The sequence below is a fragment of the Mustela putorius genome, unplaced genomic scaffold (assembly GCF_011764305.1).
Source record: "Mustela putorius furo isolate JIRA1106 unplaced genomic scaffold, ASM1176430v1.1 tig00003834_pilon_pilon_pilon, whole genome shotgun sequence".
In the NCBI taxonomy this organism is placed as follows: Eukaryota; Metazoa; Chordata; class Mammalia; order Carnivora; family Mustelidae; genus Mustela; species Mustela putorius.
The window spans coordinates 127,213,983-127,239,789 of record NW_025421987.1 but is presented as its reverse complement, the minus strand read 5'-3'; the positions used below and the strand labels follow the sequence as shown (position 1 = coordinate 127,239,789).

Genomic DNA, 25,807 nt, shown 5'->3' with positions numbered 1-25,807 from the left:
CACATTTCACAGCCCCAAAAGCACTTCTGAATTTAGAGTGGGCATCTCTGTAATTTGATCATGTTGAGCAGACATGGACCCCACTGTGAGGATTAGGGAATCTGACACCAGGCGAGGGGGAACTAGGATCTCCTGTGGGCTGAAAACATCTCTCCCTTTCCTGCCACAGAACTTGAAATACTGTATCTTATCTTCAGGGTTTCATACTGGCCTTGTTTATAGACTCCCCTCCAGAAGGGTGAGAATAGAGTTTCCCTCTCCCTCATGCTTGTCTCCAGGCTAGGAGAGCTGGGGGGCATGAAGGCATGGGCACCGCAGATCTGAAGCAGGAACAGAGGTGAACACAATATTTCCAGGGGCCAGCAACCCAAGCTCATACTTCCCCGTTGTTATCCCTACCTCCCATGCCCACCGTCTGCACCTCTCCTGTCCCCAGGAGGCTAGCCAAGTCCACCCTTCTGCTGATCCCCCTGTTTGGAGTGCACTACTTCGTGTTTGCCTTCTTTCCCCACAACTTTAAAGCTGAAGTGAAAATGGTCTTTGAGCTCGTCGTGGGGTCTTTCCAGGTATGAACCAATGACCAAAGGCTGCATACTTCTCTGGGCTTTAAGGGAGTTCAACCTGGGGCCTTGGCCCTTTGCCAGTGGCTTCCAATTTTTTCCCTGTACTGTTTAACCCCCTACTGTATGCTTTGCTCTTTGGTTAACCAGGGGAACACAGGGGTCATGGCCATGGGTGGTACAGGGCTGGGGGCTCCTGGAGTCTGTCTGCCTCACATCTCTGGCTCCCTTCTTCCCTAGGGTTTTGTGGTGGCCATCCTCTACTGCTTCCTCAATGGTGAGGTAAGCCCCTCCCAGATCTTGGGGACCAGGCAATAACACTCCAGTTGGCCCAGGGTCGGGAAACAGTGATGGGATATGTGCAAAGCAATGATGAGTTCAGTCTTGCTACTCCGAGTGTGGTTCTCAGACCAGAAAACAGGTGGAGGTGCACACCTAGGACCTTGTTAAAAATGCTGATTTCTGCCCCCACCTGGCCTCCCAGACCTGCTGACTTACCATGTGTATTTTAAGACAAACACGCACACATACACGCATACACAGATGTGGGATTCGTGGGCACATCAGTTTGTTAAGCAGCTGTATGCAGCAAGTCGGTGGGGGTGGGGGGGACCTACCATCAGAGGCTGAGTTGCTGTAGAGCCCTGGTTACAAAGCACAGAACTCCATCCACTCAGATGAGCCTAAGTGAGCTGAAGGGCAGGGAACAGAAGAAGGGGGATACAGCCACCCCCAGGCAACAACCCCTCCCTCCCTGGGCTGCACCCTCTAATCCTCTCTGCCTCCTACCTCCTCCCACTCCAAAGCCTTGATTTGACCCCCCCATTCCTATGTGGTCCCAACTGTGCACTGGCCAAGGGAGGATCCATCCGGAGCAGGCCAGTCAGTAGTGGAAGAGGCCTCCTAGGGGCGGGCTTGACCAGGCTCCCTTCCCCCAGGTGCAGGCGGAGCTGCGGCGGAAGTGGCGGCGCTGGCACCTGAAAGGCATCTTGGGCTCGAGCCTCAAATACCAGCATCCCTCAGGAGGCAGCAACGGCGCCACGTGCAGCACGCAGGTGTCCATGCTGACCCGCGTCAGTCCCGGCGCGCGCCGTTCCTCCAGCTTCCAGGCCGAAGTTTCCCTGGTCTGACCGCCAGGCGCCCGGGGGCGCAGGGCGGGCCCCTCCCGCCCGCACCACCCACCCCGGGGTGGCACTGGGGACAGAGGCCTGCCCGGGCGAGGCCAGCCCCAGCCCCGGGCTCGGAGGCTGTCCCGTCCCCCCAGGCCATTGTCCAGACGCCCCTAGAGAACTCTGCCCTGGCGTTTTCCCGGAGGAGGGGAGGGCGCAAGGATGCGGGAGCAGTCTAACCTCTCTGCAGGCTGGCGCGCTGGATGCTCCCTCCCGGGAAGATGTTGGGGTGGAGCTCAGTAGTCAGACTCCTCCCCGCTAAGGCCCCCTCCGCCAATCAGGGGCAAGGAATCCATACACGCTCACCTGACTCTGCGCCCCGCCCGCCCGCCCGCTCTCAGGAGCCAGCCCAGGAAGGCCACCGCGGGTCCTCTGCGCCGTGTAGGTGGGAACGTGGAGAGCGCCGAGGACAGAGATCTTGCTCCTAAAGGTCACACGCCGCCGCCGCCGCCGCCGCCTCGGCAGGGCCTGAAGTCCCGTGGTCGCTGTCAAGTTCCTTTGGGTGAAACATTGACGCTCAGGCATCTCTTCTGGGATGCCATCCCCTCCCCCATCGTCGTGCTCCAAGACGCCCAGCTCCTCCCGGTGGAGGAGTTCCTCTGCCTCAGGCAGGTGCGCTTCTGATAGAGTTTAGTTTGGGGTGCACAGGTGTCTCCATAGTCTCCGCAGAAGTGGAGTGGTCCCGGGTCGGCTGGAAGAGTTGAGACTGCCTTACGGGCTGTGGGAGTTTCCCACATGTGCCAACTATTCAAACCAGGCTCAGAGACGTGCACTGATGAACCTCTTCATCTTCGCATCGTCAGTAAGGTGTGAACAACGGACCCCATTTCACAGATCGGGAAACAGTCTCCCAGCGCCGGACCTCGCCTGTCACAAAGCTAGGGTTTGATCTCAGATCTGACCGACAGGGAAAGTGAAATTAACTGCTGCATTTTATATATTGTAACAAGCTGAATCCTCTTGGTTATTTGTATCACCGCTAATATTGTTACCACCCAGCCTGGAGTGTGGCTGAGGGGTCCTCTGGCTCTGATATCATCCAAACCAAAGCCTGTGGGCCGTAGCATCCTGGGTCTACCCCACACCTTGTAGCCCCATGGCTTCCTGCCCACGCCCCAGCCAGAAGACCCCCTCAGCTCTGCAAACAGGTTTGGACAACAATAAATGGTGGGTTGAATTGGCTTGGTTTCTCTGGTGGATGATATTCCCGCGTGGCTTCCAACATACAGCAGTACCCCCCCACACACACTCCATTCAGAGGATGGGAGGTTGAGAAGAAGGGGAGGTCACAGTAGCCAGCTGCCACCACCATTCGGGCTTTGGATGGGAATCCTGCACTCCCAGGTGACAAGCACATGGTTCTAAAGGCTTTCAACTCATGTTCCATTGAGTGGTATCCTCTGCCTTTTGAGAATGATGAAGGTCCTTACTCTCTGATGAGGACCCTCAATGAGAAGACCTAGTATAAGGTCATCATCGTGTCTCCTGACCTTCTAAATCCAGCCCAGAGGAGACAATTCTATTCTTGGATCACTGCAAAACAGCTGACAGAGCTGCCTGTGGTCCCCAAAATGGTTAAGAGGGAGTATTTTCCAGACCAAAGTGATTCCTGCAGACAGGGAGAGGTGCAGGGGGTGTGAGCTGACCATGTCGACATTGCCCAGAGTTTGGCTAAGAGGAGATAGGTAGAGGACAGAGCAAATGTCACCAAAATGAGTGACAGAGCCAATATGACTAATGGAAAGGGTTAGACGCAGAGGCAGGAGGGCGAAGTCAGTGTCAGTTAGCAAGAAGTCTCTGAAGCCATTGCCTGACCTGACCCCATGCCTTCTACTTCCTGCAAACCTGCAAGGAGGTTGTCCTGCTATGGGAGAAGAAGAGGGATACCATACTGGTACCAAAAAAAGGTGGGGGTGGGGGGAGAAGAAGAAGAAAAAGAAGAAGCAGCAGCAGCTAGTATAGGTTGCCAAAGGCTCAAATCTGCTTGCAAGGGTCCTTAAAAGCCTTGTCCTATTCAGAAACAACCCAGGACCCATAACAAACGACAGTCGCATACCAGCACCCTGCAGAGGCCCAACTCAGGAGCAGTTAGCCCAAGGTCAGAGTGGCACCCAGAGGACAGCCCCAGGCACATACCCTTGGATCAATGGCACAGGAGGTCTGGCAAGCGCAAACTCCATCTAGATTCACATGCCATGCCTGCCTTGTGCATGGTCAGCTGTAGGACAGAGGAGGCAATGTTCCTAGCTTTGGTTTCAGGCACTTTCTGGCTTGCTGGAGAGAATATTCTTGGCACTAACCATCTCTTCCCCTGCCCAGACAAACAGTGGTGACCACTGATGGGGTGCTGGTGGTGGAGAGTGGAGGGAAGGGTACATTTGGGTCTCCTTGAACTTGCTCTGTTCTTCCCTGAGAGTTCCCATCCCTACTACTCCAAGGCACAGGGGACAAGAGAGAGGGAACAGGCAGGATGGCCATGCTCCTCTCACCCAGCTAAGCCATGTCACTCACTCTGATTTCCCTCCTCCCCTTTTCAACTCAGTTCCTCTCTGAAATGGTTCCAGAGACATTGTCTACCAGTAAGGTTCAGAAGACCCAGCCCTAATCTTTTAGTCCCAGTTCTGATCCAGACATTCTCATAGATCTTGAGCAGTTCCCCATCCCTCTCTGGTCCTCAGCTCACCTGGTGGATGGCTAGACTTAGCTCCTGCTAAGGCATGAGCAGTTAATGAGGAAGGGGCTTCCCAGAGCCCTCTGTCACCCGCTCCATCCTCTGGGCTCGGTGTCGACAGCAACTGGAGGGAGACCCCTAAGCAGACTAGGAACAAGGTATGCACAGAGGACAGAGGCTATGAGAGAACAAGGAACAGTTCTCTGGAACTGAGGGATGAGTTCAGGCTGGTGGGAGAGGGGGAGGGGAGCAGGGGAAACAAATGGAAAGAGTTAACAGATTCTAGAAGCAGAGAATTTTCAGAGGAAAGGGCAGCACCCCAGCTTCCAAATCAAAGAACCTATAGGCTCCCTGGCCTATGGGAAGGCACCAAATCAAGCTGGACCCCGCCTGTCCACCACAGCGCCTGAAATCAACCATTAGTGTCATAGCATCAGGATAAGGAGAGAGCCCAGGGGAGACCAGATGTTTCAGCCAGAAAGGCAGCAAGTGAAACAACCATGGAGAGACCCAAGACATGGGCAGCAAAAGGGAGGACTCTCGGTGGGGTCCTGCCCTGAGAGGTGGCAATAGGTGAAAAGCCCAGTGTTGGGCATTTGGGAACAGAGAGAAGCTGAAAGAATGCCTCAGGCCAGCAGAGATCATGGGCAGACATCCCAAGCTGTCTGTGGAGTGGGAGTGACCAGGAACAGAATTTTTCCTGTGCTCCCTCTTCCCTCCAGCCCACCTCCCCCCCCCACACACACACACCCCTGCCAGGCCTCCAAAGGCATTCATCAGGCCAGTCCAGCTCATCTCTGTCGCCACCTAGTGGGTCTCTCAAGGACTTCACCAAGGTTGGCCTTTGGGCCCCGAACACCAGGGTTCAGGCCACTCCCCAGGAGGCCAGGTGACACAGAGGGCAGGCCTCTCTCCTCAGCTCCATTTCAGACTGAAATACAAGAGGGAAGTGGGAGCGAGGCCACAGGCCTGGTGAGCCCAGAGACAGTGTGGGATTAGAGACATCCCGGCCCTCAGACCCAGGCCCCTGAATTTTGTGGCATACAGTGATCCCTGTCCCAGTTCCAACTGCAGAGCTGGGCCCCTCAGGGACAGATTAGGCCCTGGCCCTTGACTGAGCCCTGACCCCAGTTCCTGAGAGCAAAGTCCAGTTAACTCAGGTGGGTGGGTGCCTCCTGGAAAGAGGCACAGGGAGCTGCCCACCATCCTGGTGCAGAGGGCCACCATCAATCGATGGTAGAAGCCACCATGTGGACAGCACCTTCCATTCTAGGGCACAGGCTGAACAACGAGGGTGGGCCAGTGAACCAGCTGGATGGATAAGGAGCAGCTTCCCAGGTAAAGAGACATTGGGTTGTCTCAGGACTAAGTAGGCATCTCTAAGTCCCAAGGGAGCCATGATGGACGCAGGGACACCCAAATCCAAATGAGCAACAGGAACCCAGTGAAAGCTCCTTAAATGAGGCCAAGGGGATGAGTCAAGGGGTAGGCTGCTCTGGCTGCTGAGAAGGGCCCCAAGGGTAAGCTGAGGAAAAGACACCTATCCACCATCCAGGTGAGGGAGGAGGAGGTTTGGGGAGTTGATGACCCAGTTTGGGAGAGGCTTTCTGTAAAGTCTGTGGGATGTCTGGGGAGAGCCCTCAGGCTGCTGAGCCAGGATCTAAAGCAACAAGGCACAGTCAGAGGTGGGGAGACCAGGACAGCTCCCATGGGGGAGGGGCCACTGGGAGTCCATATCTGCAGACATCCCCATCCGGCAGTGCTGGGCTGAGTGCAGTGAGGAGTCAGTGTCAGCCCCTCCATTCCCACCACTTGCTCAGGGCCCATTTCCTGAGCAATGACCCTGCCTCCCCCCCCTCCCCCCATGTGGGAACAGGAACTGCTCTTATCTCTCCCGAGGGAGGGGGGCTGGAGCCACAGCTGGCAGTCATTAAACACCCTGATCAGGCCAGGGATGGCGGAGATATTAATAGCCAGGAGTCAATGGCCCAGGAGACACAGCATCCCAGGGAGAGGGACAGTAACCTCTGCAGGCCATGGGGATGAGGAAGACAGGTCGGAAGGCCATCCTGGCAATGCCCTAGTCTCCACGCAGGACGGCTGGGGTAACCAGAGTCCAGAGAAGAGAATGGACTTCTCCCCAGCAAGTCATTGGCAACATCCATACTTGAACCCAAGTCTCCAAATCCCAGAGCCCTGCTTCGTCATATGGATTGCCACAGATGAGATTCACGCAGAGTGCCCTGTGTGGAAACACAAGCAGAGCAGACCCAGCAGAGGACACCAATCTTTAGTCTCTTTATAAAAATCTCGGTATCTTGTTCCTTGTGTATTTTTTGCATTAGCTTTTTAAAAAATATTGCATTAGAATGGTATTTATCCAGCTTATTGAATTTTTTTTTGCCACCTCCTTAAATTTTGCATCTAAGGCCTCACTTGCTTCAGCCTGGTCCCAGCCCAGCTCCCAGAGGTCCCAGCATCCCTTGGTTGCAGCGTGTCAGTGTGGAAAAAACTGAAGCATTGTGAACCAGCCTCTACATGACTCAGAGGGCAAGGGTCCTGCCTGGGTGATGCCTACTAAACATAGGCAGCTCCTAGGTTAATGCAGCAGCTCAACCCAGTAGTTTGTCCGTCTCCTCTGCCATCCTCAGTATTTTGACTTGCATCCATAGACGTATCCCCTCATGCTTCCAAGATGGCTGCCAGTACCCCAAGCATCATGTTCTCACAGAATGCCATGCAGTGGCATAGAGACTGTCTCCTGTGTGACTCCTTTTATCAGAAGGATAAGCTATGCCAGAACCCAGCTTCTGCACACTTTCCTCAGGGTCCTGGGCCCAGACCAGCTCACATACCCAAGCTCTGTCTACAACTTCCAAAAGGAAAGTTGATCTAATAAGGAAGGAGGGAGTGACTGCTGACTCTCAGTCTCTTTCTGGATGTCTCTTTGGGTCAGTATGTGGCCTTTCGGCTTCCCTCCACCCGAGCCTGGTGGTATAGCATATGGTAGAGGTGAGGAAGCCCAATCAGTCAAGGTTAAGCGCAGGAGGTTGGGGAGAGGAACAGAAGACACTCTAGGTATTTTGTGCAGAAAGATATTTAATGTAGGGAACTATATGTAGGAAGGTTTGGAGGAATAGAAGTTAGGGCGTACTTCTGCCCTATGATAGGTCATGCCACCCCAGCTCCCACCTTGTAGGAAATTATGGCTGACCTCCTAGTTGCACATCCATGAAGCTAAGGGCAAGAAAGTAGAAGGAACACTGTGTCCGGTTGCTGCAGAAACTCACGTCTGTCAGTTCCCACCCAGCAGCCACCGCACTATAAGGAGAATGGTCGCCACCTCCTTTCTGCCTCCCAACTCTCTCCTGCGGTGCATCCCTCTGGCAGAGCCTAGGCAGCATCCAGATCCCCAGCAGCAAGGGGGGGCTGGAAAAGGTAGCCTCTAGCCTCCCTGCAATGCATGGGACTGTGGAAGGGGCAGAGAGGGGTGCCAGCTAGCAATGGATGATTTCTAGACAAGGGTTCAGGTGGCTTTGTAGCCCGAGTCTCCAGAAAGACAGCCTGAGACAAAAGTCTGTGACCAAGACAAAGGAATGGGGGACAGGGAAGTGGGAAGCAGGGAAATGGGGGAAGACAAAGGGAAGGTGGGTTATTCACCCGTCAGGTGGATCCCCTCACAAGTGCCCTCCCAAGGGTCAGGAGAGCATGACCTGCTGGCTCCCATCATCTAGGGCTCAAGGTCCGCCCACGGCAGCACCCCAAGTCTTCCATGCGCGAGTTGTCATGTGGGTTCTCAATGTGGCTTCAGAGGAACTCCAGACAGAAAGTGATAGCTGAGGTGGAAAATGGGTTATTCCTGCAGGATCTGGAAAAAGGAAGTCAATAGGATACAATGGGTGCCTTCCCTGGCAGAGAAAAGGAGCCTAGCCCAAAGGTCCTGGTGCTACGCTGTGTACTAGGGTTTCTTCATGGATGCTCACCATGGCCGAGGGACACTCAGCCTGCTCTCCTGGCTGTGACCCCAGGGCCTGCCCCAGCAGATCCAGCCCCACCTTGGCCCACTCTGGCCCCTCAGCCAAGCCCCTATCTAGCCCAGGGTACAAGACCCCCTCCCCTCACCACTGGCCATCGCAGTACCACCATGCCAGGCCCAGCAGCTCTAAGTCAGCCATCTTCCTCGTGCCCCATGGCAAGACCTTCTGAATCCCTTCCAGGCCTCTGGGAGCTGAGAGAGGCTGGGTGGCACTCACTGTGACTTTCTTGCCATCAAATCCAAGGCTCTCCCATTTTTGCCCAGTAAGGCCACCTAAGGGACACAGACGGTGTGGCTGGCTGATTCTAAGTGCAGAGTGGGACACACGCCCCCTCTGTTTTCACAGTTTAGGGTTTGTCCCCCTGCCTTCAAGATTTCATCCCAGAGGATGAGAACAGGACATGTCTGGGAGATTCCTCCCCTTCTCCGTCCTGCCACCCGCCAGCTGAAATGGGTTTTCCTTCCTCCCCACTCCCACCCTCGCTTCCTGCTCTCTGAGATGACATTCATCGCCCACCCTGTCCCAACCCCCAGGTCGTAATGATGGAGGGGATCCAGAGGAATACAATTTCAGGGATGAGGAGATAATAATTATATTGGTTTTACTATTTTCAAGGTGTGGAGGCCATAACATTCATTCAGCAAATAGTTACGAAGCATGGATGGCGTGCGCAGAGCAGCAAGACCAGGTGACCAAGGCTCTGCCCTCCCGGCACTGAGCCCCCTAACAGAGAAGTCAGATCATCAGTGCGGAAAATCCCTCAAGGATGAACAGTACAGCACAGAGAATGTAGTCAATAATATCGTAATAACGTATGGTGACAGATGGGGACACTTACTGCCATGAGTGCCGAGGAATGTACAGAACTGTGGAATCACTATGTTGAACACCTGGACGTCAACGACACTTCAGTAATCAAAAATAAAAAATTCTAAATGCTCACAAAAAATAAGTGAGGAAAATTACACAAGGAAGAAGGCTAGAGTAAGGGGGTGCTCTGTTAGCTGGAGGGGTCAGAGGAAGTCTCCCCAAGGGACGACAGTGGAGCAGAAGTAAGTCATTCCCCCTTCCCGATAATGCCGCAAGATCAGGGGATTATAAAGCAGGGACACCAGAATCAGGGCCCAGGACCTTAAGGTCCAGTTCAAAACATGGCAGGCCCCCTCACACCTCTGTAGCAGCAGCCCGAGCCATACGGGAGGAGAGTACCTCGTGGGGGCTCGGAAGCTCACTGCTTCCCAAGTGACCGGGAGGGGATGGAGAGGCTTGTTTCTTGCTGCCCTCGATTACAACAGTGACCAGTCAGGCCCACAGACTCCGTCTGGGTTTGGGCATCAAGAGCCCCCGCCTCCCATGCTTGCAAATCCCATTCAGTGTCCCCTGTGATGCCCAGTGACAGAGAACAGGCAGCTCTTGAAAAGACTAATATTTACTCTTTCAAACGGGAGCTGGCACAAGCTGTTTCCTACGACTGGCGTCTGGTTCACCCCCATGGGATGGACACGACAGGAGGTACTATGGGAGATAGGCAGATGTCCCTGCGGACACTAGCACCCGGGATGAGACAAGGTATCTGAGATGGGGACAGCGTGTTCCAAGGTCCTAGGGGGACACATCTGATCTCGGTTTGCACACCTTCACAGTGGAGCGCTCACTATCTCCCTGAGCCCTGCTGGCCGGCCCTGTGTGAGAAAGTTCATCCTTCTGGTAGCCCTGTGTTCCTTACTTCTGGCCCCTGCTCTTACCCCTGGGGCCTCAGAAAATGTGCCTAGAGTAACCCCTCAGGGCAATGGTGGGCCTGGTTAGCTTCACCGTCCCAGACCCAGTCCCCTCCTGCTTCCCGTCCCCAGGCTCAGGCCGTGGGCTCTGTTGGCCAGAACAGTGTTTCTGGGGTGGGAGAAAGACCTTGCCTTGGAGGCTCCTCGGTCCCTCCTACAGCTGTGTTCCCTTTTCCCTGAGAATCCCCTGTGAGAGTCCTTCGGCTGAGTGCCTCATGTGGGAAAGAGTCTTCGCCAGGAAACTACTGGTCAGACAGCGAGAGTCTGGGAGGGAGGGAGTCCCTGGCGGCCAGAGCTGGCTCACCCATCTACTTTCCCATCTTGAGTCCCCTCCTCTCTGCTTTCTGCCCTCCCCCCACCCGGGCCCCTGGTTCCCGAAGCCCTCCCTGATCATGGCAGCCCCTGGCCTCGGTTCCGGTTCCCCCAGCTCGCCCACGGGAGAAGCCGGGAGGCTCTAATGCAGGCCTCCCGGGTTCACCTAGGGCTCTCAGACTTGACTGCTGACTCTAGCAAGCGTTCTCTCTTTTCTTCAAATTCCTATTATCCCTAACTCACAGGCTCCCCGCCCGTTGTAGGCAACCATTCAAATGTATTTAACACACATTTGTTACAATATAGTCTTATTAAGTATTTTATCATCTCATGTGCATGTATTTCTAATCCAATGCATGTTATTTTTCTACTTGCTTCCACATTTTAGAGATCCATCCATGCTGCTGCATTTTGGGTACTTCTGTCGGCTGTATGGTGAGTGCAGGATCCACAACATGAGGTGTGGGCACATGAAATTTGGGTAGGCAGCCATCTTCCTTTGCGAGGGCCGCCATGACAAGTACCACAAACCGGGTGATTAAACACCAGAAAATTTTTTTCAATATTTATTTATTTACTTACTTACTTACTTAGAGCACAAGCAGGAGGAGCAGAGGGAGAAAGAAAAATCTCAAGCAGACTCCATGCTGAGTGTGGAGGCCCATGTGGGTTTCAATCTCACGACCCGGAGATCATGACCAGAGGCGAAACCAAGAGTCTGATGTTTAACCGACTGCACCGCCCAGGCGCCACCCAAGCGGCCCTAAATGACGGAAATTTATTTTCTCACGGTCAGGAGGCTGGAAGTCTGAGATCGAGGTGTCGGCAGGGTTGAGGCTTCTTTCTTTGGTTTGCATGGTTTGCAGCTGGCTGCCTTCTCCCTTCCTCCAAACACAGACGTTCTGAGTTACTGGGTTGGGGGGTCAGGACTTCAACATATGCATTCGGGGAGGGCACAGTTCAGCCCATGGCAGTGGCCTTGCCCTTCCGGTGGCCTGTGCGTGGAGTCCTATATCCCCCCCACAGCCTCCAACACTTGCTGCCATCCAGCTTTCTAAGTCTCACCCAACTAGTAGCATAAGGTGATATTTTACTGTTGTTTTAATATGCATTTCTCTGTATTCCTAATGATTTTAAACATCTTCCTATGTTTCTTAGCCTTTTGGGTTTTCTCTTCTACAACTTGTTTTTCTATGAGGTTGCTGTCTTTCTTGCTGACCTACAGGAATTGCTTATGTAGTGATCTCTACCGGTTTCAGACATTGTAAAGATCTCGCATTCGTTTCACTCTGCCTGTGACATCCTTACTTGCATTTAATCAAATTCATCAAGCATTTTGCCTCAAAGATTGTACCTGTAACTTTTTACTTTAGGAGCACTTTTCTATCCTAGGTCACAAAGGAACTTTCCTTCCTGTTCTTCAATGAGCTTTCTAGTGTTTACCTTGCACATCCGACCCAGCAACATGGGAGAGCTGACTGCAGAGCCAGGCACTGAGGGGGACCCCTTCCTCTCCAAGCCTCACTCCTCACAGGCACTGCTCAATGATGTGTGACAGTTGTCCCGTAGCACTTCTGCTCTCGGGCCTCATTAGGGGGTAGAGCCCAAGAAAAAGGAAGGCAGTTCATCAGCCTGAACTGGCACCCAGCCCTCCTGGCGCAGAAAGGGCAGCTTTCATGGGCCAAGATTCCCCGTTTACTCCGCGGTGCCGCCAATGGCAGAGAGAACCTTATTCCCAGCCCTGCAGACAGAGCCCTCGGCTGCACTGTCACTGGCTCCCTAGGACATGCCTCAACTTCCCCCCCTGAGCAACAAGGGGTTTGAACCGGGTGATGTCCCAGGGCTCTGCTGACTCCCAAATCCTGAACCCAATACCTTTGTGTTTATTTTGGAATATTTTGCCCTCCCCCAGAAGTTTTTTACTTGGGACAGATGGTGGAGAGAACCGTGGAGTTTGAATTCCCCCGATGTGTTTGGGATATGGGCAGGAGAGCCTGGTGCATTTGTTTCCTTTCTGGGAATTCTGTCAGCTGCTTCAGGAAGGATCTCTGCAAAGGGTGCCATCCCCTGGGCCTGGAGCCTGACGACCCGCTAGCGGCTGCACCTCCTGCTGGCCATTTTGTGGCAGGGCTGGTCCTGGGAGATGGAAACCAAATGGGCTTCAGAGCGTAGACAGGAGCTCAGAGCCTACAGCAGGGTAAACGCCAGCTACAGGCACAGATTAGCAGAAGCCAAGTGGGCAGCGAAGGCAGGCCTCCCTGCCTGCCTCCACCCAGGGCTGCTCCCTGTGACTGCCATGTTGGCTTTTCCAGGGTCTCTCCTGGACCCATGATCATTCCAGAGTCTAGGCATTAGTGTTAAGGACTGAGGCGGCACCCCTGTCCAGACACTGGACAGGAAGGACTGAATTCCACTTCTCTCAACATCCCCCCTCCATTATGCAAGGCCCACCTCACACCCTCTAGGAAAACAGATCTGTTGCTCAGAATTTTTTTACACGAATACACGCACATTAATAAGCACCTTGGGTTTATTCTCCTCTCACTTCTGAAGCCGCCTTATTTGATTTATATATACATAGTATATAAATGGCTAAACAGTATTCTTTACATACATTAACATGTTTAGGCTTTACTACTGTGTGAGAGTTTGTTAAAACATAGCCATCATTTATTCAAAATAGATCTTTGTTATTACATGAAAACAGTAAGAAGCTTGTACAACATGGACAGTAAGCTTTCAAAATTAAGATGTGAAGTCAATGTTTTTGCCCTGGCTAAATCAGCCTCAATCTTTTATGCTTTTAGTAGAAAAGTCTATTAAATAGAATAGAATTCTAAAGGGGGTGGGTGGGGAGGTCAAATCATATGAATAATTCATGAAATAATACTTCTGATGTAACCCCAGAATCACACGAGGGTTAAAGAAGGTCATATGTACCAAGCACAGGTTAGAACAATGGATTTGATCATTTTACCCTAAATAAAAGGCGCTTGTGGGCAGCAGCTCTGTCATCAGTACACATGGCCAGATGTTTCCATATCCGACCATTCCCAGATCACACTGATGAGGCCTTTATCCACAGGTTTCCTGCCAAGACGGTTCCCCAGAAACAGGTCTGACATCACTGCTTCCCCGATGGGAGAAGGTGGGAGGATCAGAGCTCTCCTCATTTGGGTGGGGGACAGACCCTGGGTTTGGTTCGACCCGCAGAACCAGCCTCCCTGGGTCCTGGAGGCTTCAACGCCAATGGTACCAAGAGCTCTGTGACTTGAGGAAGGAGGCAGATTTAATGAGGAGAAAGAGAAGCCACTACCTTTCTAGAGTGAAAGAATGAGTCCATTTACATTGCAGTCTCATAAAATGCCCATTTCTGTAAGAAGACACAGCCACACCATGCTGCCTGAAGCTTGGACCTCCTTGTATCAGGTGAAGGCTTTTCTCCTCCTGCACATGACCAAGGGATTCACCCAGCACTCTCCGCTACTAGGCTTTTATCCTTCTGCTAGCATGCAGGGGGAAGCAGGCTGTTCCCACCACTGCTCAGCTGAGGACACTGAGGCCTGTGGGTGTTACTTGCCCCTGCCAGTGCAGGGCTGAGTAGAAGAGTCAAGCCGATCCCAGGCCTCCCCCATCTCTCACGGGCACATCTCCTCTCTTTTCCTCCACCATGGACACAGTGCACAGTGGAACTTCTCTGGACCTAGGCAGGATTCTGTGTGGGAACATCGGGAATGTGAACCATAGCACATCTATCTCCACAAATACTCCTGTATTTGTGAGGACCTCCTGGTCCTCACGGTGCTGCTCTGGGCATGCACAGCAGCAGGCTCCTAAGGGCCACCCATTCCCCATATTACAGTGAGGGGTTGATTCCTTTCAGGAACAGCAAACATCAGCCCTGAATGCAGCCCCACCTGCCCAGAGACAGCTGCTTGAGCCCCACCCCCGGCTCTGCTCCCCACCTGTGGCCTGCTTCCCATGACCCCAACGGCCGGCCCTGCTGGGTGTCCTCTTTGACTGTGAGCAGTGCTTAATACCCAAGTGCACCTCCCCACTAAGCGTGAACTCCCACGTGTGTGCTGAAGCTTCTAGCAGCACAGAGGCAGAGAGCTGGGCCTCAGGGCAGCCCAGCAACTACAATCAAAGATGGCTTTCTCATCCCTCCAGAGATTCCAGGTTCAGCCTCTGTGCTCAGGGCTAGATTGCATGGGACAGACATGGAAAGAGGCAGAGGAGTACTGGAGAATGGGGGCACCTAAGAAAGGAACCGGGAGCTCCAGAGGATGGCAAATGTTTGAATTTCAGCACTCTTCTTGACACCCTTTGGCCTGATCCTTAAGGAACTTTAAAATGGTGGGCCTCGCTTCACCATGCCTGCAACAAGAGTTCACAAGTAACAGGGGGCAAGCCTGAGAAGCAAAACCAGGAGCCTCTCGTCACATTCCTCCTGCTGCTGGTGGTAGGGCCTCCTGTACTGAGAGGAAGTGCCAACCCAAATATGCCCCCAACTGTCTCCAGCCAGGAAGAAGAAACTCAGGAATGATTCTCATCACAGTAAGGCTAGCCTAGAGAAATGAAAACCAAAGTTTGTGCGTTTCTTTGACCAGAATACTTGGGGAAGGGAAAACCCTTCGGGCCTTGGCCTCTTGGTTGGGAAACCCTGGTCAAGAGTGCTGAGCCACATTGCCAGCCCAATACAGTAGATGGGAATAACGTACTCCGATGTTTAAGATCTTGCAGCATCTGATCCCAGAAGGCACTTCAAAGGTTTGTTTTCAACATTATTTCATCTATTCCCAGATCCACCCCTGGGAGGTCCGTTGGGCAGATAGTATTTTACCCCTGGGAAAACAAAGTGCTAGAACAGCAATGAGTCTGTGGGGGAGTGAGGATAACTCCTGCAAAGGGGCAGGGAGCAGCTTCCTGGGATCAAGGATGGCACCGCGGGGTTGTGGGGGGGAGGGGAGGCACAAAACTCCAGGCCTGAACCAGCCTGCGATTTCCCTTGGACAATATCCCCATAACTTCTTTCCTATCACTTACCTCTTCCTCCAATAAGCTGATGCTTCTTTCAGCAGGATTCTAGTTAAACAATGCTTATGTACTGTTTGGCTAGGGCATCTTTTCCCTTTTGTTTGCAAAAACCAATCTCAAACCCCATGTAGATGCTAATTGATGACAACCACTTTCAACCAGGGGTAGATAACATCCCCGCTGCTGCAGAAGCATTCACCAGGAGGGACTTCTCTTCAAGGATGGTTCTCCACTGTCCACTGAGTGTGGATCACAGGCTCAGACCCCAAGAGCAAGAGCATCTGGGGTACAGGGCTACACGGCAACACCAGTAACACAGGGGCTCAAAATAAACAACTAAATAAACCTACGATTCACTTGTAAGCTGTTCTTATCAACTTTTAAAGCCCCCCCCTTTTTATTTGGTGCTTCTAATTTACAAGGATTTGTCTCCCCTCCTTGACTTCCCATTCTATTTTACCATCTCTTCAAAATTATGTCCCAGAAAGCCTTTAGATGCACCTGCTGGGTATGCAGAAAATCATGCAGATGCAGAATAGAAGGACAGCCAACAATGAACTTGACATCTGAGGATAGTGCCAATATACCTCTCACAGCCAGATAGTGTTTGATTAAAAATAGAAAATTGTATTATAAGAAAATAAAATGACCGCGGCAACATTTTCCCAACAATTTCCAGTCACATAAACTTGTTTTTCTTAAAGTGACATCAAGGTAGCTCAGTAGCAATACACTAACAGTAACAACCAACTACAACTGAATTCCCTAAAATAATATTCTTGCTTTCCCCCACGTACTCAATAACTCTTGAAATGGTTTCCAACTTTTTAAAAACTATCAAAGTAGGATTTCTTAATTTATCAAGATCACATAATTCAACCTTAAATCCCATGAAATTGACGTTGATCTATTCAGATTCCAGATTTCTACCAAGAAGAATCCAAAGGGCAGGCTCCCAAAATGGTCTCCTGAATGGCACTGGACAACTCAGGCTGAAATTTCTGGAGACCTTAGGGACCTTATTCAGAGCCCCATTTTGGAAAGCTGTGATCAATCAACTATTTTGAAAATGAGACAAAAAATGTAACTGCAGAGCACAGGGTTAGTTATACCTTGATGAAGTTTTAAAAAAATTAACACCTACTTAACTCCTGTTCATAAAGAATGAGGCCCTCGATCTAATTAAGATGACTGGGAAAGGTGTAAAGGAGTAATTAATTTGGGAGGACTTCTGGGAACAGGGACACAAGGTCAGGCATTGCTCATCATTAAAATGATGGGTACCCAGCTGCCATGTACAAAGCTGATGACAAGAGCATTTTTGTTTGTTTGTAATGCCCCCTGCATCTATAAAGTGCCTCTATGTGAATCCAGTCTGTGGCCCACTAAATTCTCAGGCTTATAAGCTCATGGTCATGCTCACGATCTATGATCCAGTAGCACTGGTTACTCAATTTCTAAAATACTCAGATATATATGCCCTGCAAATAAATAAATAAAAACACTTCCATACCCACACAGCTTTACTACCATAAAAAGTTGTAGATAAATTAAATAAATTCAGCTTTCTTAACCATTTTCTCAGCTTAAGTTTACCCTTTCCCTAAATGAAGATAAGTTCAATTTATATCCAAAATATAGTTAAATATTCTAAAGGTACCATACCGGACTCAAGTTATCAAAAAATGTAAACAAAATTTATCTAGCTTATATTTCTGAGCCACATTTTAAAATTTTTAATTCACCCTGTATTGACCCTCTACAAGAAACTAACCAAGTCACATTTAGACTGAAAAGCTGATTCGGGTTTCAAAGTGGTTCCTCAGAGACAACTGCCAGTTACTAAAACTAGTGTTATTGGATCTCGTGGTTTATTGTGTCATTCGATTGAAAAGACCAAAACAATTCCGTTCTGATCTTCCAGTAATGCTCCTTGGGGGGTGAGCCCCCAAATTCTGCTGTCCCAAGGAGAGGTGCTGACCTGGAGATTCTGCTGTAACGCTCAGCACAAAGCCGGGCCTGGGTCTCAAGCCACCTCCTGCCTCCCGCTGCACCTGCTCAAAATCCCCCACTGTCGCTCTCCGCCTGGCTTGGTCGAAGGGAACTTCGAGGGTGAAAATCTAAGGTGAAGTGGAGAAGCCAGAAGGGAAACAGAGATAACCCTCCTAAGAAAGCCAAAGGATCCATTCGTCACACAGAGTCGACTTCACACTCCACAGTCGCACTGCTTCTCCTGAAGCTGCCTGGTCAGTATCTGATGCGAAGACAGAGAAGCCACCCCGATGTGAAAGAGGATTTGCCAGACATTCCGCAGCCCATGCAGGTACACGTTGCCCAGGCAGATAAAGAGCAGCAACAGCACCACCTTCCTAGTCCTGGCTGGACTGTAGAACAGGTACAAATAACACTGAAATGACACCAGAAGAGACAGTCCAATCAGAGACGAGGAAACAGCCACCGGTCGGACACAAGAGGCAGGTCCCGTCCCTGCACGCACGCGCACTAGCTTATTAAACCAAATTTACTAAGTGCGACCTGGACGCACTGGGCGAGTTGCTGGTAATCACTGGATGAAAGTGAAGATTCAGAAGACAGAAGAGAAGTGACATAGATATCACAGGAGGAATGAAAACACGACACTCTTTAACACGTTTAAGAAACATAGAGGGCACTGCCCCAGCTGTGGGCTGTGGATAAAGAAGAGATGCAGGTAAGGGGAAGAGAGCCAGGCCAAGAAACCCCAACGAGGCTGACTGGCCTCCAACTAAATTCTTCCTTCAGGGGAGTCATGACAGGCAGCACAGCCCCGTGAAAGGAGCCATCTTTTATCATTTGTTTTTTCCTGAGTTACAACTACATCAGGGACCAATGTTCCCTAGACATCCCCCTTATCATGTCTTCAAAAACATTTCCGAAACAGGGAAAATCTCACAGCCAGGAGAGCTGTGAGAGCTATATAGGGCTGTATAGGGCTATCACAGAGAAAAGAGGCCATTCTTGTTCTACAAAAGGTAAAAAGTAGCATTTTGGTTCAAAGTTGAAAAAAACAAGAAGCACATTCTCAATTTTAGTATATGTGCTGCTGAAGCGAGCACAAGAAGCACATTCTCAAAACCCAGAGCAATTCAACAAAGGCTTAAGCTCCACTGGGTGGGGGAGAGCTCCCAATTGAAAGAGCTATCCAAGTAGGAATACAGCTGAGATAACAAAGGCTGAGGGATAAGACCACCCCGCCTGAAACGCAGGCTCTGAGCACCTCAAATGGCAACACCCAAGGCTCTGGAGTCTTGATTTCTCAAAAATGAGTGTATTTTCAATCCTAGGTCGAAAATTTCTTTTGGGACAATCATGTCCTTCTTAAAAAATAGACCATTCTAGGACGGTTGCAGAAAAAAGAGAGGAAGTATCATGAGAACAGAAACTTTAATTGAAAGGAAAACAAACAAAAAAGCTTAAGAATGTGGAGAAAGTACTAAAGTCCTTGCCTTTTGTGGAGAATGAGGAAAGAAAATTACAGTCAGGTTTTTTACTAGAATGAACTCTGCCTATAGGGGATTCAAGAGCTCCATTTTACTCCACCCCTTAAGTATGACACTTACTTGAAAATAACTAAATAATAATCAAAGCTCACTATTAATGTTGCAATGTTCATCTCATTTCCTAAGGACAGATTGGAATCAGATGGCATTACTATTAAAAACAGTTTTGGGGAGGGGCACCTGGGTGGCTCAGTTAGTTAAGTATCTGCCTTTGGCTCAGGTCGTGATCTCAGGATTCTGGGACTGAGCCCCGCATGGGGCTCCCTGCTCACAGGGAGTCTGCATCTACCTCTGCCCCTCCTCCCACTCATGTCCTGTCTCTCTCTCTCCCTCTCTCAAATAAATAAAATCTTTAAAAAAAAATTTTTTTTTTATATTTATATATAAAAAAAAAAAAAAAAAAATTTTTTTTTTTTAAAGATTTTATTTATTTATTTATTTGACAGAGAGAAATCACAAGTAGATGGAGAGGCAGGCAGAGAGAGAGAGAGGGAAGCAGGCTCTCCGCTGAGCAGAGAGCCCGATGCGGGACTCGATCCCAGGACCCTGAGATCATGACCTGAGCCGAAGGCAGCGGCTTAACCCACTGAGCCACCCAGGCGCCCCTAAAAAAAATTTTTTTTTTAATCTAGTCCTGGGTTTAAAAAAAAAACACATATAAGTAATGGTTACTTCTGCAGAAGGACAAATCTATACTTGGAGTGCCCTGACTATAAGTAAGACCCTGCCCCACATTAGTCAGGCCCAACCTAATCCCCACGGCAGTCTCATCCCTCCCTTCTTGGGAGTCGAGTCCAAATTTCTGGCTTCTGTTCAGCCATTGTCAAAGGCTCTGTGGCCTAGGGCAAGTGGCTTTCCCTTTCTGAGCCCAAAATTCTTCCTCTGTAAAATGAAACAATCTGGGCAGGATGGGCTTAGGGTCCCTCCAGTAAGGACCTAGTCCATGACATGCCTTGGTGGAACAAAATCACATATAGAAACTTGTTGATGATTCCAATAGAAGGACAAATTAAGTCCATCGAGTTCAACCCATTAATCAAAGTATCAATGTTTTACCCACCTGGAAAATACAGGCTACAAAAGGAATAAGAAAAGCCAGAATATTTCCAATCTCCTCATGAGCAACCTAAAACAAATGTAAGAAACAAATACAAGAAAAGGAATATTCAGATGAATGGCAACACTAGGACATGAAGCCCTTCATACCTCGTTAGCTCTGGTACAGTGGATAATACAAAATCTCTGGCTGGGGGACACATTAAGTCCCCGTTTATTTACCAGAGCAAGGGTTGGCATGCAACTGTTTTCAACAGCCTGGGTGCACCACGTGCCCTCATGTCCCTGTGCTTCTGTGCTAAGTGCCCAAGCTGGATTGCCCCCCAATGCCACCACTTCTCAAAATCCTACGCTTCTGTCAGCACTCAGCTTTCCCTAACTCTGCCCACCCCCGGGTACCACTACCTCCTGAGTGACATCACCACACTCTACCACCTTGCTGGCCAGGAACCTAGGAACCTGTTGTAGTGTGTACAGATGCTTGGTTAAGTATCGGGGTGTGAATAACCATGAAAAACAAGAGTGGGAACCATGGCACACATTGGCTGAAGACAGGATATGGTGTGACAGGAAGTCACTGCTGCCCCTCTCCACACAGGTGAGCCTACATCAGTCTCCTGAGACCCAGCCTCAGCTGTGCTTCGGACTTTGGCTACCACCATCATGGCTGTGAGCATTAAGGCTCTATTTTTAAAAGTAGTATCTATCTGCTTACACCTACAGTGATTCTGTACTTCTTAAAAAGTGTTTTAAAGGGCACCTGGGTGGCTCAGTCATTAAGTGTCTGCCTTCAGCTCAGGTCATGATTCTGGGGTCCTGGGATCGAGTCTCACATCAGACTCCCTGCTCCACAGGAAGCCTGCTTTTCCTTCTCTCACTCCCTCTGCTTGTGTTTCCTCTCTCACTGTCTCTCTGTCAAATAAATAATTTTTTTTAAGTGTTTTAAATACTTGAAATTTAGAAAAAAATGTTTTAAAAGCACTGAAATAGAAGGTTGCTTTGATTGGAGCAGGCTGGCAAATCAGCTTCCTGGTGCTACAGCTCTCTGACAAAGACACAGGGAGGGCAGCATCTGCATAATATAAATCAGAGTAGGAGGAACTTTTCCCAGGGGGACACAGCCTGAACCTCAAAGTTGTAGAATCAAATTTGCTCTTCAGCCATCGGGCCCCTGGCGTGAATCCTGGGGCCCCATGGATGTCTCCATAGCATACTAGTTCTCACCAGCTCCCCCTTGGGCTTCTGAGGACAACAGATACAAAAAAGCAAGTCTCATATTTGTTCAGCCAACTATAAAGAATGGACTTTAATATAAAAAATCATATTTTAATTTAAAAATTTTGAAATCTTTGGGGCTCCTCGGTGGCTCAGTTGTGAAGTGTCTGCCCCCGGCTAGGGTCATGATCCCAGGGTCCTGTGCTCAAGCCCCAAGAGCTCCCTGCTCAGGGGTAAGCCTGTTTCTCCCTCTCCCACTTGCCCTGCTTGTGTTCCCTCTTGGTGTGTGTGTGTGTGTGTGTGTGTCTCTCTCTCTCTCTCTCAAATAAATAAATAAATAATCTTTTAAAAAAAAAAATTGAAATCTTTGTGCATAATAACTTTGTAAGTGAAGTGGATCTCCACCAGTTTCCTACACTATAGGTCCTTCAATGTAAAGTACAATAAAGAAAGGTTACCTGTAAAGAATGTTCTGCGAGGTGAATCCCACGGATGAGATTCAGAGCAGCACACATGATGTTGAGAATAAGCGAGAGGACACCCAGGGCTGTCACTGGTTCCATTCGGAAATTAGGAGCTTCACAATTAAAAAAAATAAGTGTCTAGTGAACATAATTTCTATATGAAAGAAAAATAAACATAGACATTAACTAGACCTCCACTAATGGCAGGATCAGTATGTTAAACACAGAATTACAAACCTATTAACTAAAAGCAGCTGCTGTTAGCAAAAAAGTCAAGAAATGAAGGACAGAATGGATCTGGGAATCCGAAGTGAGTTCTTCCAGAAAGAGGTCCTTCTCCAAGGAAGCACAGGTTTTTCAGGGCCTGATTTTCTTTCTATTTAAAGCTGTGGTTTTCAGCCAGGAGTGATTAACCCCTCAGTGGATATGTGGCAATGCTAGATACATTTTGGGTTGTCAATACTGCAAACAGGGTGTCAGTGGTATCCAGTGGGTAGAGGCCATGAAGGCTTCTGAACATCCTACAATGCCCAGGACAGCCACTCACAATGAGGGATCATCTGGTACAAAATGTCAATATGGCTTAGATTGAGAAATCCTGATTTAAAGCAATTTATGGCTTTATCTGTAAACTGGTTGTCAAATTCTGACAGCATTTCTATCACATACTTCAACTCTCAAATTTTAAATAAGGACAGTATTAGGTGTCTCCTGTGCTTCTAAAGTAATTCACAGCAAATGCAGTTTCTTAAATTCTAAAATAACTGGGAAGAGGAGGGAAACATTGATTATTTGAGCTATAAGCTGTTTCTGGAACTCTAAAACAAATGATCATTCTCTCTTCAAAGATATCTGCTAAGTCTGATTCCAGGTCACACAATTAAATGGTGACTCCCTCCCACCCCCATTCTCTTACTGTGATCTTTTAAAATCATCCCTTCTTGTCCTACATTTCTCTCTCTCTCTCTCTCTCTCACACACACACACACACACACACACACACATACACACTAATATCTAGCCACAACCCTACTGATGCATGTTGTTAGTGTGTTAGAGTTTCCACTGAGCTATCAAAGTTCCTGTTAGAACAGAACATGCTACCTGTAAAGATTCTAGCCTCGGGACAATAGGGTGAGTCAAACCACTGTAAAATGTCCTAGAAAGATAAGCAAGTTGACATTTTCTGGATTTGCTTCTCTTGTCTAAGTGGTTAAAAAAACAAAACACGTATTACAAAGTTATCCCATCTTTACATAAGGCAAAAGAAGCAGCTTAGGGCTCAAATGCCCCATGCTATGAAAGTTAAGTCCATTCCCAATATAAATGAGCACTTACTGACTGGCATGAGAGCCAATCCAGGAAAGTATTGGTTGAAATAGATTAAATCAAAACACAAAGGTAAGCCAAAAATATTAACATTTTTAATACACCACTTTTAAATTTCAACCAATGAGCTCAGTATAAAAACTGTTAAGATAATTAGACTGTTATAGTGGAGACAACTCTATCTTTCAAAGAAGGATTCAGTTCTTACACCACTACAGAAGGCTTAGGATGTAAATATCCACTTTAATTAAAAATTGGCTTGTGTGTAATTGTAACAAGGAAAACAAACAAACAAAAAATCATGCTTTGTTACATGGTAGGTATTTAGTGGCTAATGGTGTTAATGCCAGACCATGTCACAGAATGCCGGGGCACTCAGCTTGGTAAACCACAGGGACAGATGGACGTTCCCAGGGCTCACAGGGAACCAAACAGTGAGAAAGTTAGAAGCCGCAGCTATGGCCCTGCCTGCTATCATCCCCAGGCCCTTCCCTCCCTCTGTTAAATGACACAAGGGTTTCTCAGTGGAGATTTGCAATGTTGCACTAAGTGATAAGATAAGGATTCCCTGGGGCACCTGGATGGCTCAGTGGGTTAAGTCTCTGCCTTCAGCTCAGGTCATGATCCGAGTCCTGGAATGGAATGAACCCCTCACTGGGCTCTCTGCTCAGCAGGGAGCCTGCTTCTCTCTCTCTCTCTTTGCCTCCCTCTCTGCCTACCTGTGATCTCTGTCAAATAAATAAAATCTTTAAAAAAAAAAAAGATAAGGATTCCCTATAAAAGGGTAAAATAGAAAAGAGAGAAAGAGAAAGAACATGTATAAATCTACAGTTTAGTAAGTAACTTCCCTCATGTTGAAACTTGTAGACTTCACTTGTAGACTTCACCCCAGTAAAGGAAACAATCTGCCAAGTCACTCTTCTGAACGTCATTACGAATTGCCCACTCCCGCAATCAATTCGCTATTGTAAGAGTCAAGTGTTTTCTAACAGTCACCTGCAAACAGGATCAGTCCATATATTTCCCCATATATTTCATCACCTACCCCCCAAAAAGCCTCCGATTAAAAAAAAAAAAAAAAAAAGTCAATGTCCATTTGAAACACCTAGTGTCATGCCATCTTCATCAACACCAGAGCACAGCTAACCACTTACCAGGCTCCAAGTGTATCTGTGTGTGACCGTTCATTATTCCATTTGCCACATCGGTGTCCTCCAGAGTGAGGACCACTGGAGGCTGGAACTCCAGCTCCTCCTGAATTTTTTCCAAGCTGCTCTCCATTTGAACATAACTTACATGGTTAAAATGCCACTTCACTTTCTGAATGGTACTGTCTGCAAAAAGAGAGCAACCCAAGTTAAGCAGCTGCACGGGAATGGATCTCATAGAACAATACATACAAAATGAAATTCATGTTTCTAAGCAAGCTACTAAGTCAGCCAGTGTGTTGAGATATACCTAACCGTCAAACAACTACTACGTGTCATTACCGGTCTTATCAATCTCTTCAGTGCATAATACTTAAAATACGCATGTCTGCATGTCTACAGAGAAGGCAACGATGCTCTCCAGCATCTCAGCGATGAGGGAGTCAAAGGATAGGGGCTTGAGTCTTAGCTCAGCCACTTCTGATAGCACAGTCCAGGGCAATTCACTGAAATGTCAAAGCTTAACAAGGGAAGACAGTTATTTTGAACTAATTACCCCAAAAAAAGGCATATGAGAAAAAAAATGAAAATAAATGTGATTATATAAACTAAGATTCTATATTTGAAAGGCATTGGTTTTAATTACTGTATTTACCTTAGTATTAATCCATTACCAAGTTTTAGTAAGTATCTGAAGTAGTTTCAAACACACTGGCAAAGCAAACTGATGCATAAGGCATATACAGAATAGCTACTATGATATTCTCCTTCCATTCAGCAGGGGGCACGCATGATGCTGGGGAAGGGTCTGCTGTCAGAGCATGCACAGCGCTTTAGCAGGAAGGCACATGCAGCACGGAGGCGGGGAGAAGAACAGAGTCCACAGCTGCTAAGGGACTGACAGCTAAGGGATTCCACAGCTATGGTCTGTCCAGGGCTAGCATGCCCTCTTTGCAGGAAGAAGCAGGGCTGAGAGCAGCAGTGAACAAGGTCTTACAGGGAGACTTGGGGAGAACCTTCTGTCTGTGTCACAGGTCTGCCAGGCAAGAGGCCTGTATCCCAGGGATTCCCCAGCACCGCTTAGGTGACAAAGAAATGCCAGCTGGTGGGCCACATGAGGGGGTCTGAGGGCTCTGGCAATAGTTCCAGAAAGCAACACTTCTCTGCACCCACCAACTGCTGCCAGTCCCTTATTCGAGAGCATCGCGGAGACAGCAGCTGTCTACACAGAGGCCACAGAAGGCCCCCCAACTCCCACCTCAACTCCTGTTCTCCCGAGAGCTCAGGATGACTTGACTTACCTGAGAAAAACAGAGCACACGCTGTAATTATCAAGCCTCTACAAGGCCTCTGTGGCAATGCTCAGAAAAAACTACCCTCTTTCAGAGGAGTACTTCTGACCTCTGAGTAAAGGCCCAGTTTTTCTTATTTCCAAATGGATGCAGACCAATACTCTGATAAAAGGCAACAAAAAGACTGCAGGAATGTCAAA

At 49.1% G+C, this 25,807-nt stretch overlaps 2 protein-coding genes across 12 annotated transcripts in view; one reads left to right on the top strand and one right to left on the bottom strand.

Moving 5' to 3' along the window:
* Positions 1-2,910, top strand: part of VIPR1 (vasoactive intestinal peptide receptor 1) — a 33,604-nt gene extending 30,694 nt beyond the window's left edge. For 4 of the 6 annotated variants that reach the window (XM_004754248.3, XM_013057135.2, XM_013057134.2 and 1 more), the window contains 4 exons: positions 437-566; positions 801-842; positions 1,499-1,615; positions 2,071-2,910. In XM_004754248.3, coding sequence (XP_004754305.1) covers positions 437-566; positions 801-842; positions 1,499-1,615; positions 2,071-2,157 — 376 coding nt within the window. In that variant the 3' untranslated portion in view covers positions 2,158-2,910. Of the gene's footprint in view, positions 1-436; positions 567-800; positions 843-1,498 lie in introns of all 6 variants that reach the window. The other 2 variants (XM_004754247.3, XM_004754246.3) reach the window with 1 other exon arrangement.
* Positions 2,911-11,091: 8,181 nt separating this feature from the next.
* SEC22C (SEC22 homolog C, vesicle trafficking protein) overlaps positions 11,092-25,807 on the bottom strand; it is a 31,528-nt gene continuing 16,812 nt past the window's right edge. For 5 of the 6 annotated variants that reach the window (XM_004754249.3, XM_045089017.1, XM_045089016.1 and 2 more), the window contains 4 exons: positions 24,322-24,501; positions 21,833-21,951; positions 20,164-20,229; positions 13,040-17,971 (listed from right to left, as the gene is read on the bottom strand). In XM_004754249.3, coding sequence (XP_004754306.1) covers positions 17,771-17,971; positions 20,164-20,229; positions 21,833-21,951; positions 24,322-24,501 — 566 coding nt within the window. In that variant the 3' untranslated portion in view covers positions 13,040-17,770. Of the gene's footprint in view, positions 12,664-13,039; positions 17,972-20,163; positions 20,230-21,832; positions 21,952-24,321; positions 24,502-25,807 lie in introns of those variants that run through there. The other variant, XM_045089019.1, reaches the window with a different exon arrangement.